We start from the raw sequence: 15,415 nt of genomic DNA, 5'->3' as shown, positions 1-15,415 counted from the left end.
TTAAGACATGTATTTACTTTAAGGGGGCTTCATACATTCTCTTTGCCCTGTAAGCTCTTTGTTTGTAAATTTGCACCAGAGGACATAAGCAAATATACATACTGTACAGTGGCTTTCAAACCTGTGTGGTTCTGAACTTGTACATGTGTTGCATTTGAAAGAGAGCAAGTGAGAGGTCAACTACTGATAAACAGAAAATATATATAGGGTCATTTTAAACCTCTCCGAACCAAATAATAAAGGGACAAAAATAATTTATTGGTAAACACAATTGTATACCCAGGCACGCACGCACACACACACACATACATATATATATATATTTTAACAGAGAGAAAATGTAATTACAGTCTTAACATTAAGCAAAATCAGGTAACCAACTGTCAGCATGCAGTAAAATACAGAATACATGGTCTAATTGACATTCCCTAGCATAAATATCAACGGATTTTACATAATCTCTTGTTACATATATAATTGGTTATCATATAAAAAACACAAACAACATAGACCTAGTATAAAATAAATAGTTGCTGTGCAGTTTTAGTCTAAGTCTGAAATAATATGCAGATTCTTTACAAAGAATACAGTTTTTTATTTGTGTCTTGGAACTGTGTATTAAATTTTAGATTGTACTGAACTACTAAACCTCATATATTGTACTGTAGCTGCCACCAGTCTACCAATAGATTAAAGGAAATATTGAAGATGTACATTTTAAAATATTTTATACACTTTATGAGCTTCTATATACATTTTAAGTCAGCTCTTTATCAAGTTATATATGTAAAGCAAGCAATTCCCCCAATGTCCTAAGTGTCCTTTAAGTCATCGTTATTGAATTGTGTTACACATAGGGATGGGTATCATTAAGATTTTAACTGTATTACTACTCTTATCGATACTGCTTATCGGTCCTGTACTTTAACGGTTTTGAGCAGACGCTTCAGTACCAAAAGCAAAACAGATAAGGGTGGAGCTTATCAATGCTCCGGTCTTTCATAATTTAGCCCCAGGGCTCTTTTAATACCGGGTTTCAGTACCCATCCCTAGTTACACATGAATGTTGTGACCAAACCGTAGTGTCCCGAGGTTTTCACAGGTTTGATACTTTAAGGTACATCTCGTCCTTTTTGGATGATTGTTGCGGGTCATTGTGCTCCACAACCTTTGTTTGATCTTTAACCTCCTCGCATTCAGACTCGGTGTCACCATCCACCTCAGTCAAATGCCATTGAATGAAAACCATATATATGATTGAGCCCACCACACCCCCTACCATAGGGGCCACTATTGGTATCCAGAAGAAGTAGTTGTAGCATCTGTGTAGTTCATAAGAAAGACAGAAAAGTTTAAAGTCATGTTAAAAAAACTAAACTTAAAGTGATAGTTAACCCAAAATTTTTAATTCTGTCATCATTTACTCAACTGTCTTGTCATTCCAAACCTGTATGACTTTCTTTCTTCACCAGAAAAAAAAGAAGATATTTTGAATAATGATAACTGGCCCCCATTCACTTGGTTTTGTGTCCGTCCATACATGTGAATGAGGGGGCAGTGCTATTCGGTTACCAACTTTATTCACAATATCTTCTTTTGTGTTCTGCGGAAGAAATAAAGTCATACAGGTTTGACATGACCAGTAAGTGAGTAAAAGATGACAGAATTTTGCTTTTTGGGTAAAATATCACTTTACAGAAGTAACATTAGTATAGTCCTTTATATTTCAATGTGATCACAGCACTGGCTTTTAAACATTTACTAAAACATAAGAATTGACCAATGAGTCCTAGTAGTACATACAAATCATAAAGCTCTTAAGAAATTAGGTTATTTTTGGCAGAGCAACAAAGCTGAGCAAATAAAGTTCTCTGTCAAGTCATTTATGTGAGGAGAGATAAGTACAGAGATAAGAGGAATGGGGTAAAGTTAAAGAAGCCTTTAATAAGAGATAATAGACTGTTGGCAGATCAGAGTACGTACGTAAAGACTTCAAAGCCCCAGCCTGCAGTGAGAGTGAAGAGACGTGGACCAAGGTCACGGGCTGGATTTATGGCTCCTCCACAATTAGCCGACATTGACATGGAAATGCCCAAGACAACGGTTGCTACGATAGGAGGGAGCAGTGCATCAGGTGCAGGAGCATTTCTTTTATCACTCAGAGGTAGAATGCACAACATCAGCATGGCTGTACCAACCACCTAACCAGTGCACAAAAAAAGTCAGGTCAAGTGACCCAGCATGCATTTCTGGCAATATCTGTGTATTAATGTTATAGTGACTAATGGTTGCTTAATGTTATCTTTCGTTGTGGTAATTGCATTAGATAAGATTACACAGACTTATGTAATATCATTTGTCCTGTGCATGCAGTAAATACCAAGCCCGTGTCCAATCTGCAATGGCATTTTATCTGACCTGATCCAGAAAGTTGGTCTGCATTGACACCACGTCGGTTGGGTAGGTGGCAAAGATGCTTGCAGTTTCATTAGGGCCATATACAGTCAGAACTCCACCGCTAAACTCCATAATTGCATCTGGAGGAGAACAGAAGAGAACTGACAGTTTCAAAAACATATTTGATATTATTTTTAATAGGTTTTGTATTTTCTTACCATTGTAGATGAGAAAGACCAGCCCGGAGGCAAGGTATGCCCCCAACACCTGAGCCAGAGAATACGGCAACAACTTACTCCAAGGTAGATCACCCAACACACAAAAACTCAGAGACACAGCTGGATTTAGATGAGCTCCTGAATGAGAAGATGCGATACAGTTGGTAAACAAGTAGTATTTCAGCAAACCACTACAATATCAATGGCAATCATTGTTTTACCCGAGACTGCCCTGCTGAGGTACATTGCTGACATGACACCTACAGAGAAGGCCATGTTAACAGACAGAAATTGTCCTTTAGTTTCTCTGCTGGTTTTCACTTGGGCTGCTGCAGCACAACCAAACATCTATAACAGAAGAAAAACATGATATATTAATGATATTGTTTGCGTTATATCGTTTTTGTCCAGTTACTTCACATCGTACAATAGAGTATATGGTCCTTGATAATTATTTGTTGACTGTATAGTACCATATAGATAACAGGCTGCTGCTAAATTAATTAAACAAACACACTGTTTCAAGGTGGCAAACAGAGAACCTTACGTCAGTTGTGAAAGCTATACTATCTTATGGTGTAACACATACCCTCTAATAAAATATGAACACTCCCCCTCTTTTTCCGTTTCACAATATTATTTATAGAGAATTATGTAATTAGATTCTACTTTGATGTGGTCCGTTATTGGATACAAATTATTGTATTAAATGTATTTGTTGTAAAATGTTGAAAAAGCAGCACATAGAAAAAGTCTCAGCAACAAAATATATGAGGAATTTTCCTGTCTGTGTTAGGAATAATAGTTTAAATTTGTTAAAATTAATATTTTTCAAATACTATTCAAATACACTATGTATGAAAATTCACTTCAAAATAAAATTAGCTGAAAGTCAACATTAATGGAACAATAATATTTACAAAATTCTATAAATCAATAACTATGCTCAAAGTTCATTTAAAAGTGCAAACTATGAAAAAACTTACCAGGAGGACAAAAGTGCCCAGGAGCTCTCCAAAAATCTGTCGAACCAATTCATTTTTCACCTTCATCCTCTTAATCGCCTTTTTAACGTGGCTCATGTTTGCAGGTTTTTTGGATTTCTGCTGTCTGTGCAGAGATTGTGAACTCACTCCTGTCTCTCCAGGCTCAACTTTAAACCCTCGTTTAAATAGATTCACGTGGTACAAACATCACTTACATCAACCAGTCAGCATTCACATCCGCTAGTCTGATCTGGACTATTAGACCATAACCCCTTTATAAATCATTACTGATCATGGAGAACACTGAGATAGTAAAAAGTTATTTATGATCTATGATCTTCTGTTATAACACTTTCAGGGGCATTAAAAGGCAATCCAGATGATTTTATGTAATCAATTTGACATTGGAAGGGTACATTACATATTAGATGATAATCTACTGCATGGTTTTTAAAGTCACCATCAGTCCGATATACTTCAGAATGTCTGAGTTAACACCATTGCAGCTTCTGTTTCATATTGACTTACAAGTTTTTGTTACTGTAAATAAAAGTTTTAATGTAATGATTAAAGCTCATTAAGGTTTAATTCACAGGTTTAATTTTAAAGTGAGGACTGGATAGGAGTCTGATCAATGCTCTGTGGTACGATAGATATTAAACTTATCAAACTGCAGAAAAGTCTTGTTTGGCCAATGAAATATAAGAAAGTCATAAACACAAACAAGAAGTTAGTTAACATTGGCTTTAATATTTTAAAAAATGAGGACGGATCTGTGCTGTACAGGCAACATATTCACATATACACAATTTGTAGCAAAAAATATATGGCCTCTGACTGATTGTAAAATATAACTATCAATAATGTGAGTGTATAAACATTATTTCAAATAACACAGTAATATTGAAAAGAAACTGGCCTCCCGTACTCAAATGGTCCTTGCAATTAGGGTGTGATCGTTCATAGATATCTTCTAACTTCTGTGAAAGATACACTTTCTAAATGTGTAGCAGACATTTTCCACTTCATAGGACACCATAGGTAACAGCAATTTCGCATTGCAAAAAACAGTATCCATGACTGAATCACAAAGTGCTTTGAGAAGTGAGCAAGGAAAAAGTATTTAAATTGGTTGGTGAGGACGGTGTAGTAAGACCTCCACGGGTCCAGGGGTCAGTTTTCTTATTAGATTCCACGCTTCAAGACGCCTCATGCCCATCAAACTCTGACCTTGCACTTCCAACAACTCATCCCCAGGAAACACTTTATTCACTGGTCCACCTGGAAACATCCAATAATTGGATCAAATTATTGATGAAGCTGTTGTGATTGGTATGAAGGTGCTCCTCTCAGGTATTGCACGATCAGATAATATCTAATAAATATGTTGAACAATATTGATTCTCACCCTGGAAGATTTTTTGTACAGTCAGGGGTTTGTCTCCAGAGCTGGAATCCAACCCTCCTTCCAGACTAAAGCCAAGATCATAGCTGGACTTGTTTAGGGTGACATACATTCTCTTGCCTACAGGGGGCACACACACAGAATACAAAACAACTGAATCAGATTTTACAAGTCTCTCTACCTCTTTTTGTTTTGTTTTGTCGAATACTCTTCACAAGCTAAGTAAGGAAATGCATTAAGTTTTGTATTTGGCTCTTATTATCAGATACTAGTAGCAACCTGTCTGTGGTCTGCGAATGGCCTCTTTTCTGTGTTGTGTCTCATTTTGGTCGCCTCTCTGCAGAACCACCACTGCCATGGTCTGACTCCTTGTTTTCCTCAGCATTCTCAGAGCCTCCCAGTGAGCACACTTCTGCAGGAGCGTGCCGTTGATCGACAGAACCCAGTCACCCTCAAAGATAGAGCCTTCCTCTGCTGCCACTCCACCAGGAATCACTCTGTGGACCTAAAAAATGAGATGGGTATAAATCGCCCCAGTTATGAAACACTCACATTTAAACCAAACAGACATGTAGACATAATACAATTAAACAGAACTTTTTTCATGTCATACTTTTTGGAGCATTACACCTTATCCTACACAAACGTGATGCGATGAGATTCCTGCGATAAGCAATTTGTTTGTCAATACCGAACGGGAAAAAACGGGCGGGACGTGACAATCACAAAACACAGCCAATCAGAACAGTATTTCTCTATGCATGCACCTCTCATGCTGCAGCTGAAGAGTGCACATTCAGAGAGATGCGTCCTGTTCTCATGAGTTCAATGATGCAGAATGTTGCAGAATTTACATCGAATGAGATCGTTGTGTGGGCGGAGCTGTCAGCCGCGACTGCAGAAATACGGCCGTTGCTCGTCGCGCAGCCCTGTCGTGGCTGGTTTGGACAAAACCTCTGATTAACATGGAAAAGCATCGCGTCGCGTTTGGTTAGGACACGGTGTTAAAATACTGGAAAATATAATCCAATATATAAAAAATAAATGTATTTTCATTTGCTAGAACCCTGTTTATATTTTACTTTATTGTTAGTATTTTTTTATATTTTTTATATTAGATTTTATACAAAGAAGCAAAAATATGTAATATTACATTCTGGAATATTATAATATATTAAAGGGATACATTTACTCAACCTCAAGTTGTTCCAAACAATATTATTAAAGTAAATATAAATATTTTAAAGTAAATGATTAGTTAATTAGTAAAGTAAATAATTGTATTTATAATATTTCTCACTACACAATGTCTGCACCTGACACGACCGGTGCGACACGACACATCAAAAGAAATTAGAAACGCATTGGAATCCATTATAATTGTACATTTTCTCCACACTGGAAGCCTGTGTCTTTTATAATTAGCTGCTTTTTCTCTTATCTTTTTAAGGGAATTCTGTGACACTTTTAGTTTTCTGTATTTGTTTCTGTTTCTATCACTCACGTCAACTGTTTTGTTTTGTGTAAAAATGTTTCTGTTGCATTCAGACACTCACCGTGACTGGCTTATTCTGATCCACTCCACCTGCCAAGGTAAATCCTAAACCACACCCCACCTCCTTGTGCAATACAACCACCTGAATATCTTCATACTTCTGTCATAAGTCAGAGACACGGGTTATAATAGCAAAAGGAAATAACAAAGCAACAATAGCTGCCAGTAACACAAACATATTTGTAATTGTATATTTAGCTGGCAACAAACATTTCCATTTCCATTCAATTTAAATATTTACATTAAAAAAGATATTTACTGAATGACTTCATAACAAAGTCTTATGTTACTTATTCCACCTGCAGGGTATCGTCTCCCAAGTTTTTTACATCATCCAGCAGGCGATCCATCTCATGACTGCTCAGCAGGGTCACAGAGGAGAAGGCCGATATGTCTGAGCTCAGGGATGCAGAGCGTAAGGGCGCCCAGTCCTCACCATCCTCTGACACACTGCCATCTGATGGTTTATAGTCCACCCCACCGTAAATACATAGTTCCACATAACTGTACATAAAACGTGAAGTAGAGATGACAAACAAAAGGCAGAAAGGGAGGAATTAAGTGATGGGGTGAAAAGGACAAACTGAAGTTTAATGACAAACAAAGGTAATATTTAGGGATAGTTCATGTTATTCGAAATCTATATATGACTGTTTATTCTGTGGAACACAATTTAAGATATTTTGAGAAATTGTATTGCCGCTGCTACCTAAACAGGCCTCTTTCGGCTGAAATCACACTTGTAACTTTGGTGTGCGGGTAGGTACACAAGCCCTGCCCACCACCAGCTTTACGCCATATGTCACGTTTTACTCCTAGCCTGGGTGAAGTTAGCCAACAGCTAACAATTAGACAAACGATCTAGTTCAACGCAAGTCTGCAAACCACCACCATGGCAAAGCCAGCAAAAAGAAAAAACAAAGAGCAAAAGAGAGCTAGTGATCGGACACGAGCCCGAACACTAATCAATATCTGACTAACTTACACTCGGTGGCGCGAGCTGCAATAGGCAAGGGGTTGCAAAACGGATGGAGACCTAGGCTTCCTGCAACTGGATTTGAAAGTCATATATGTAATTCTTTCTTTCTGTCCTGTACTTTTGAGCTTACTAGTTATTAGGCTGTCCTCAGGTCGTTTATTGGCGCTGTTTACTGGTTCACACCCTGGTATAAATGTACCAACCCAGAATAAATGTTTAATGGTCAAAAATTCCTGAATCCTTAATTCATGCATGTAGACTAATGTTATCGGTGTCTTTAGTTACGGTGCTAGGCACTATTCCCATAGCGAGTTTAAGTGTAAGTTAGTGATTGCACCTATTACACAAAGCACAAGCCTGGTCGTGAGTGTGTTTCCGAAAATGTAACTACAGAACATTTTGCTTGGTTAATAAACACATTCACGTCCATGCGTTGTGTTGTGTTTTGAGTGACTGCAAATGTACGTTAGGATGTTAGCTGCTATGTAGCGATGCGCTAATGGCTAACAACCAGCTGCTACCTCAGAATCTAGTTTGAGCTATTAGTATAGCCCAGTAGTATACCCCGCGGGAGCCAAGAGTGCTATTGCTTATACAAGGACAGTATTTAGCAAAGCTTTTCTAGTGTTGCTTTATGTAGCCCGCAGTTAATGCATAAGCTCATACACATTACCTCAAAGAAAAGCTTCTGCGATCCGATTGGCTCATGTTGCTTGTTATGGTCATAGATGATTCTCCAGAGTCAGAGTCTCCTGAATCTGTTCCCTCATAGTCCTCATCTTCGTCTTCCTCATCAGAGCTCCACCTAGCCATGCTAATGTCCTTTGTGCCTGGATCATTCCTTGTTGTGTTATAGTTATTATTGTTAGAATTATTGAGTGAGGAATAGAGTGCCTGATCAGGATTGAGAGAATCAGAAGGATTGGAGACCGCTTTAGGGTGAGTGCCATTGCCTGCTGACATCACTGAGGTGAATACACCTGTAAGTGAGGTATGCGCTGAGGTTTGAGGTTTTACTGTGTTGCTTTGCCTCTGCATGCTTATTGTGAGAGGATCTCTATTCGGAGAGTTAGTGGGTGTGTCATCATCATCGCCGTCGTCTTTATCATCATCCATATTTACTTGAATGCTTTGTTGCTTTATTAAACAGTTAATGTTTGACTGTTGTGAGACCGCAGGTTGAAAAGTCGGATTCCTTGATTTCTTCTCTATCGTTCCTGTGTTTGGAAGCCCTGAACGAGGAACGATGGCAAGATCCGTTTCATCCATGTGGCTGTTATTCACAGTCCTCCTATTTTCATCCCATGTGTTAGGTTGATTAGGATTTGGTTCATAGAGTTGTGGGAACATCGGAATAATGTCAATACTTGTTTTGTACGTCTTCATCTTTTGGGCTGGTGTGGGTTTTACATGGACGGTGGGATTTGACTGGGGAGTTCTGTTTGGATCTAGATTACCTCCTGGCTCCTTAACTTTATTAACAGGATTTGTTCCTATGCCTTCTGTGTTCCCTGTGACTCTTCGAAATTTAAGATTTAAATCTGAATCACTCTTCTTCACAAGGACCACAGGCTTGGGTTGCTCTGGTACTGAAAAGGCTCTTCTGGCACGTATCATTTGTGGGGCGCTTTGTCTTTGTTGAGCCAAAGCTTCGAACTTGTGGATGGTATTTTTCACGGATTCCGAATAGGATTCTAGCACACCATCTTCTTTCCTTCCTTCAGCCTTCAGGTCCTCTTGATACATTTCACCATGGGCTGCTTCTCTTGAGGATAGTGGATACTTGGGTTGGGTTGGTTCTTCTTTCTCGGTTTCTTTCTTGATACCTCCATACGTTGCTATTATTGGTGGCTGTAGATTGGAGATATTTGAACCACCTTTTAAATCCATGGACTGAGCATGTGTTCCACTGGGATGAGCAATGTCAGAAAGGTTACTCCTGGTTCTTTCTAAGGACACTCTACTAAACTCTGAAGACCTCATTTTACTTGTCTTCTCATCTGCGGCCGTAAATGATTGAAACTTTTTACGAGTAGGTGTTTCCATACTCATAGGCTTTGACAAAAAAACACCAGAAGAAGCATCCCTTTGGTCATTTTTTATCTCTGGGGTAGATGGTTCTTGAATCTTACTGAAGAACGTTTGTTCATTTTTAGAAAACACTCTTGGGAATGTTCCAGCTTTTTCTACTGTGTATGAAGGCCTTGTCTGTTGGCTATCAGAAGGAGATAGCGGTCCAGAAGGCGAATTGGTGCATGTTTTTCTGTGACGTAGGACCTGACCAGAATCAGAAGTACAGTTACGTTTCTCATTGAGCAAATCTTTTGAGTTTGCATCCGACTTAGTGTCCGTACAACTTGCCCCGAAGAGCTTCTCCATTCTTTCCTTAATTGTTTGATTTCCAGTCACCTCCTCGGTATTGGTAAGTCCTTGCTCTCTTGCCCAAATTCCCTTTTTGTTGTCCGTCTGATCAGGACCGGAGTCACCGTGTTGCACCGTTGCCCAGGTTCCCCTTTCATCTCCAATACTACGTTGGCTAAGTCTTGATTTCAACCTGATAGGGAGTGACTGACCACCACCTGTCTGTTCCATAGCAAGCGTGATATGATTCATTGTACCAGGTGCAGATTCCAAGTTTGGGTAATCCTTTCTGTCCCCTTGTCCGGTTCCACTGGAACCCTGAAACCTCCATGGAACACTATTAGGTTGATTATCTTCAGTGTACGGTGTAATCTGGTTGTTTGGTTCATTTTTACCCAAACTTTCAGTGTGCCTAAGATGCTGACCGAAGTTTCGGATCCCACTAGACACTTCTGTTGTGTTTCTATATCCTGTTCTTGTGCCTTCCCCTCTCCAGTCTAAGCTTTTGCTTTTGTTTGTCTCTTTTTTGCCTCTTTGATCTGCTGTCTTTTCTTCATACATGTATCTTGCGGGTCCATACTGGAGTGTTTTAGCAGAGCGGATTTGAAATCTAGCGGCTGCAGAGCCAACAGGCTTCACAGGTGACTGACTTTGCTCCTCTGTGGCTGTTCCACTGGATGAATCTACATCTCTAGTTGTGTCACCTGATGCGTCCGATTCAGAAAACTGACGTCCAAAAATTGGTTTCTTATGCAAATTCATGCTTTTAAATGTCTCTGAATGACATGCAGTACATTCATTACAGTGTAAACTGTGGGCCAGTTTTTAAAATCATCTTGAATTTCATTGTTTCATTGATAAAAGTGCAGCGTTTTGCCACCTTTATTATACTGTGAAGAACAGGTAAGAAAGCTGTGTTTGCAATCCAGAGATAGATGAGACCATACGACTTCAGCTGTTTTTTGTAGCTCTTCTAATAGCTGTGATTCTCTGTATCCAAAGACAGCTTTTAGTTGATCCTTCCCAAAAATCCTGCAAGAATCATATCACAATCAGTATTTTGTCTTTAACATATCATGTTTATGTGTAGAAACCACCCAAAGAATGCAGGGACAGTGACATGTAAAAGCTGCGATTATGATACACTATATTTAAAAATATTAACTTCAGCAGGTAACATTTTGAGTCTGTCAAAGAAAGCTGAATTGAAAGTGTTCACTAACTTTGCAACCAGTTTTAAATATAAATAAGTAAATCACATTTAAGTTAAACAAAAATTACTTGTCCTATGTACATCCACTAATTGGGCCTTAACGTTTAACCTGCCTCAGGCCTTTAAAGTATACAGTACATTCGTAAATTTACCTTGCTGAGTTCATCCTAGTGCCTCAGAATTTCAACATACTGAAACTCTGCATTTATTACAACGAGAGTCAATAAATCTCAGCCAGGCGCTCTGCATCAATACCCTCATTATGTTAACATCTTAAATTACACAAACACCCCCAGGAGTGCTTGTAAACTTCGCCCAGCACAACCAGACCAAAACGTTAAAACCGGGTTAACGTGACTTTATAGTGTCTGTATTTCTGCATGTTTACTTTGACAACATTCTTTATGTTACTCGTCACAGTCTTTAGTTCTGGTACGAAACGCGATAAGCATTCAGATAACAAGTCAAACACACCAGACCTGTCTGACACCACATATGTTACACAGTCAGATATGTGCACATCACAATAATATGGAATTTTGTCCTGCTGAGACCCTATTCGTTTCAGTCCTCTGTAGAGGATTTGTGTATTTACCAGCGGTTCTTCACAGTGATGCCATGGAAGAACCATTTTTGGTTCCACAAAGAACCGCTCAGTCAAAGGTTCTTTAAAGAACATCTCTTTCTTTAAGTTTTATGGTTTTTATTTGATTCTAATTCATGTCCGCATTTATTTAACATCATGTCAATCAAATCCTGAATATGGCGGTTTCTTCTGTGAAACACAAAAGAAGATCTTTTGAGAAATGTCTCACAGGTATTTTGATAATACAATATAAGTCAGTGAGGTTCAGTGTTGTTTGGTCACTAATGTTCTTCAAAATATATTTTGTGTTCTGCAAAAGAAGAAAGTTTTTAAACTATGATTTTTCATTTTTGGGTGAACTATCCCATACAATTTTGTAAGTTTAGTTTATTTATTGAGTATATTTGTTATTGCGCATATTTCTGTACAAATATTATTTGCTGCTTAAAGCAATAGTTTCACTATTGAGACACTACAAGTAAATGATGTATTTAGATATATTAAGTAAAAAATACAAATCAAAACTATATTTTATACGATTTTCATATTTCCTGGGAACTTGCATTACTACAATATGCTTTTCTTAGCAAAAGTTCTCCAAAGTTTCATTAAGTGCTCCAAAACATGTTTACATAAAAATGAAGGGAAGCATAAAAGAGAAATTGGATGAGGAATATATAATATGAGGAATATTTAAATACTACCATTATGTCATAAATCTGAAATTTAGACTGGAAGGATCTCTGGAGGCAATCTGCCTCTTCTACACACCCACGTTCATTCAAAGCAGCACATTGAAATTCATTCAAACATTTCACTAACTAATCAGATTCACATGCAATCAAGCAAGCGTGATTTAACAATTCAGCTAAAGAACATTTTAAAACAACACAGTCCACAGAGTCCAAATGCAAGACTCTTTATGGGAAGAAACAGAAGCGTATTCCAGGGCTTTAAAATGTTGTAATGCAGATTTGTTTGCCCCACCTTTGCTGTTGTTGTACAAGGACTGCCTTTGTTATCTTTACCTGAGCGTATATAGGTCAGGAGTTCTATAATTATGTATAAATTAAAAGATTTGAGCAAACAGCGAGCTGAGATATGAGTGTGGGAGGAGTAAAGGAGTGTGTACACTTCACGATAACCAACACATTAAACAAACCTAAAGTGATGTAAAAAAAAACACTTGATCGTTGACCACAGATATAGACCGCAAAATAAGATTCAAGTTCCTTATAACTGCAGCATTGCAGAATTTCCAAGTACAACAGATCAGTGTCAGTTTACAGAAACACCTGTTCTCCCAAGACACACACAGACGTATGAACAATGGAGATACACCCCACGTAAAACGGCACATCAACTTATGTCAAACGCTTATGTTGACGCAAACAGACACAACGTACCTCAGACGACTGCTGATTCCCTCAGACACTTGAGAGAACAGGTGCCTCCATCCTGCCTTCACCTCTCTCTCTCTCTCTCTCTCTCTCTCTACCCGAAGTCTGTCATTTTTCTATAATACATCTGTACTGTAACAAGAACTTGCCCGACAGGTTCGACATGCTCACCCTTTCCACCCCCTTTGATTGTTAGGCCTTCCTCTCTCATTTCCCTAGCTCTTTCTCCTCCCCCATCTCTTTCTATCTGCCTTTTTCTCTCCTTGCATCTATTTCTGTTCGGTTTCTTTGTCCTTCTCTTTCCGGCAGACACACATACACACCTGTCAACGTGTACACCCTTCACATCTAATGAGAACATTCTTGGTCCGTGGTTTTATCTGTGACTGTGGGTAGAGCAGGTGAGACCTATTTGAGCATGCAGCTACAGCACCCTTAACATGCTTCAAACATTCAGAACATCATAGACAGCATTAAAAACAAACACTAAAAACTACAATAAAATGTCTTCCTTTGATATTTTCTGTCCTCCACCCTCTAAATACACTAGCTTTACATTGTGTGAAGTCTTACACGGTTTTGTCAATTTGCTGGCCCTAAGTCATCAAGCATCTTTTTAGACAACACAACCTTGGATCATGACATCATTAAAGCCTTCAGGTGGGGAGTTTACATTATGTTATTCAGAGTTTATCAATCTGTCTGAACTCTTCATTCATGTCCTCCCTTCATTCCCTTTACTTTGTTTCATTAAGGAAAAACGGCATTTGGAGAGACCTGTTTGATTGTGGTTGTGGTTAGGAGCAGTTAACTTATTTGTATCTCAGCTGTGAATCATGAATACAATGGATACTGTTCCCACAGCTTTACACACAAACACTGTAAATCACGATGACCAAATATGAGAGATTATTAAAGGAATAGTTCACCCAAAAATAATGTATTCATTGTCATTCCAAACCTGTATGACTTTCTGTCTTCTGCAGAACACAAAGGAATATATTTTGAAGAAACTTGGTGATCAAACAACATGGGCCCCCATTGACTTCCATTGTACGAACACAAAACCATTGAAACATTTGTCCAAATATCTTCTTTGTATTCCACAGGAGAAAGACACAAATACAGGTTTTTAGTGACATGAGGGTGAACGAATTATGACAGAATTGTTATTTTTCAGGGTGAAATATCCATTTACCAAAAGAAAAGGTGTTTGTCAGACAGATTGACAGGCACTAAACCCAGTGCGGATAGACAGTCTTTATTTTTAGACAGACAACTTTTTGACAAGAGTAAACAAAACACAATACTGCAAATGTTTGTGATGGAACAGACACAAAACCATTTACTATTACACAAAATAAAACCAGAAGCACCAGCTTTCAGACTGAGACGGTATTATTGTGGAAAATGCAAACCATACTAAATGCATATTTGCAGACACATAGTGCTTAAGCATTTTAAGACGAGTATTAAGCAAAGTGCATGTACACAGTTACAGTACACTAAACATACCTTTACCCTCAAAAGACACCTTTAAAGGTTATAATTACGTTGAAAATAGTCATTAAACATTATAATATAGAATTATGAATGGAAGTGAAACATTAAAATGTTTATTACCTGGGTGACTTTCAGAAGCACACTTAGCTGCTCAACTTCCTGCATCTGCAAGAGCACATGATAAATGCAGCACAAGAAGCTGCTCAGAGAGAGAGAGAGAGAGAGAGAGAGAGAGAGAGAGAGAGAGCAAGGATGGGCGGGAGTCACACTGTGAATGTAACGTATGTGAAGCTCAGCTGCTTGAACTTTCAAAAGCTTTAAATTTGTGAATGAAGGTGAACACGTGTTCAGGCAAGATTGAAGAATAATTCATAAAACATGGCGACAATGTACAATATCAATTGTAAGTATACAAATAAATGATGTATAAAGTACATTACATAAATATGTACAAATTTATGTTTAGGCTACAAAACAATACAACGTATAAATGTTCTGTTGTTCAGCAAGCATTAAGTGTTTCTTTTTACAGGTGGACAGTAGGTAAATTCTATTAAAAGCAGTCTTGAAACCCTCGTCACTCAACCGTGTGTCTTGCATCAGCGACTTGCTGCTCTGCACATGCCAACAGCAGAGGAAGCTGGTTTGTGGTTTCAACAGACATAAAAATGTAACACAGCAACAGTTTCTTCTGACCAGGTTCTGATTGCAAGTGAATGCACGTAACACACTGACATCAAACACATAATGGAATGACAAAGAAACAACATAAACCACATTGTTGAGCTGCTTGTGGACAAGGGCTGTAATTA

General features: G+C 38.3%; 2 protein-coding genes across 3 annotated transcripts; both read right to left on the bottom strand.

The window, feature by feature from the left end:
* Positions 1-237: 237 nt before the first annotated feature.
* On the bottom strand, positions 238-3,774 carry aqp10a (aquaporin 10a). Its single transcript, XM_079469579.1, has 6 exons — positions 3,602-3,774; positions 2,837-2,963; positions 2,616-2,753; positions 2,419-2,537; positions 1,984-2,201; positions 238-1,322 (listed from the first exon to the last, which is right to left on the bottom strand). Exons 1-6 carry the CDS (start codon positions 3,695-3,697, stop codon positions 1,097-1,099), a joined length of 924 nt encoding a protein of 307 aa, XP_079325705.1. The 5' UTR covers positions 3,698-3,774; the 3' UTR covers positions 238-1,096.
* Positions 3,775-4,333: 559 nt separating this feature from the next.
* LOC306901967 (uncharacterized protein) lies at positions 4,334-14,791 on the bottom strand. Of its 2 annotated transcripts, none has more exons than XM_079470205.1 (7): positions 14,724-14,791; positions 8,214-10,933; positions 6,861-7,065; positions 6,563-6,661; positions 5,286-5,511; positions 5,010-5,126; positions 4,334-4,882 (listed from the first exon to the last, which is right to left on the bottom strand). In XM_079470205.1, the coding sequence occupies exons 2-7, from the start codon at positions 10,661-10,663 to the stop codon at positions 4,725-4,727; spliced, it is 3,255 nt and encodes a 1,084-aa protein (XP_079326331.1). In that variant the 5' UTR covers positions 10,664-10,933; positions 14,724-14,791; the 3' UTR covers positions 4,334-4,724. The 2 variants fall into 2 exon arrangements, with proteins under 2 accessions (XP_079326331.1, XP_079326330.1); XM_079470204.1 differs by lacking the exon at positions 14,724-14,791 and adding an exon at positions 13,107-13,450.
* Between the last annotated feature and the right edge of the window lie 624 nt (positions 14,792-15,415).

This window comes from Barbatula barbatula (assembly GCF_947034865.1).
Source record: "Barbatula barbatula genome assembly, chromosome: 12".
NCBI lineage: Eukaryota > Metazoa > Chordata > Actinopteri > Cypriniformes > Nemacheilidae > Barbatula > Barbatula barbatula.
Note: the sequence above shows the minus strand (reverse complement) of the source record. Positions and strands in the feature narration are given on the sequence as shown.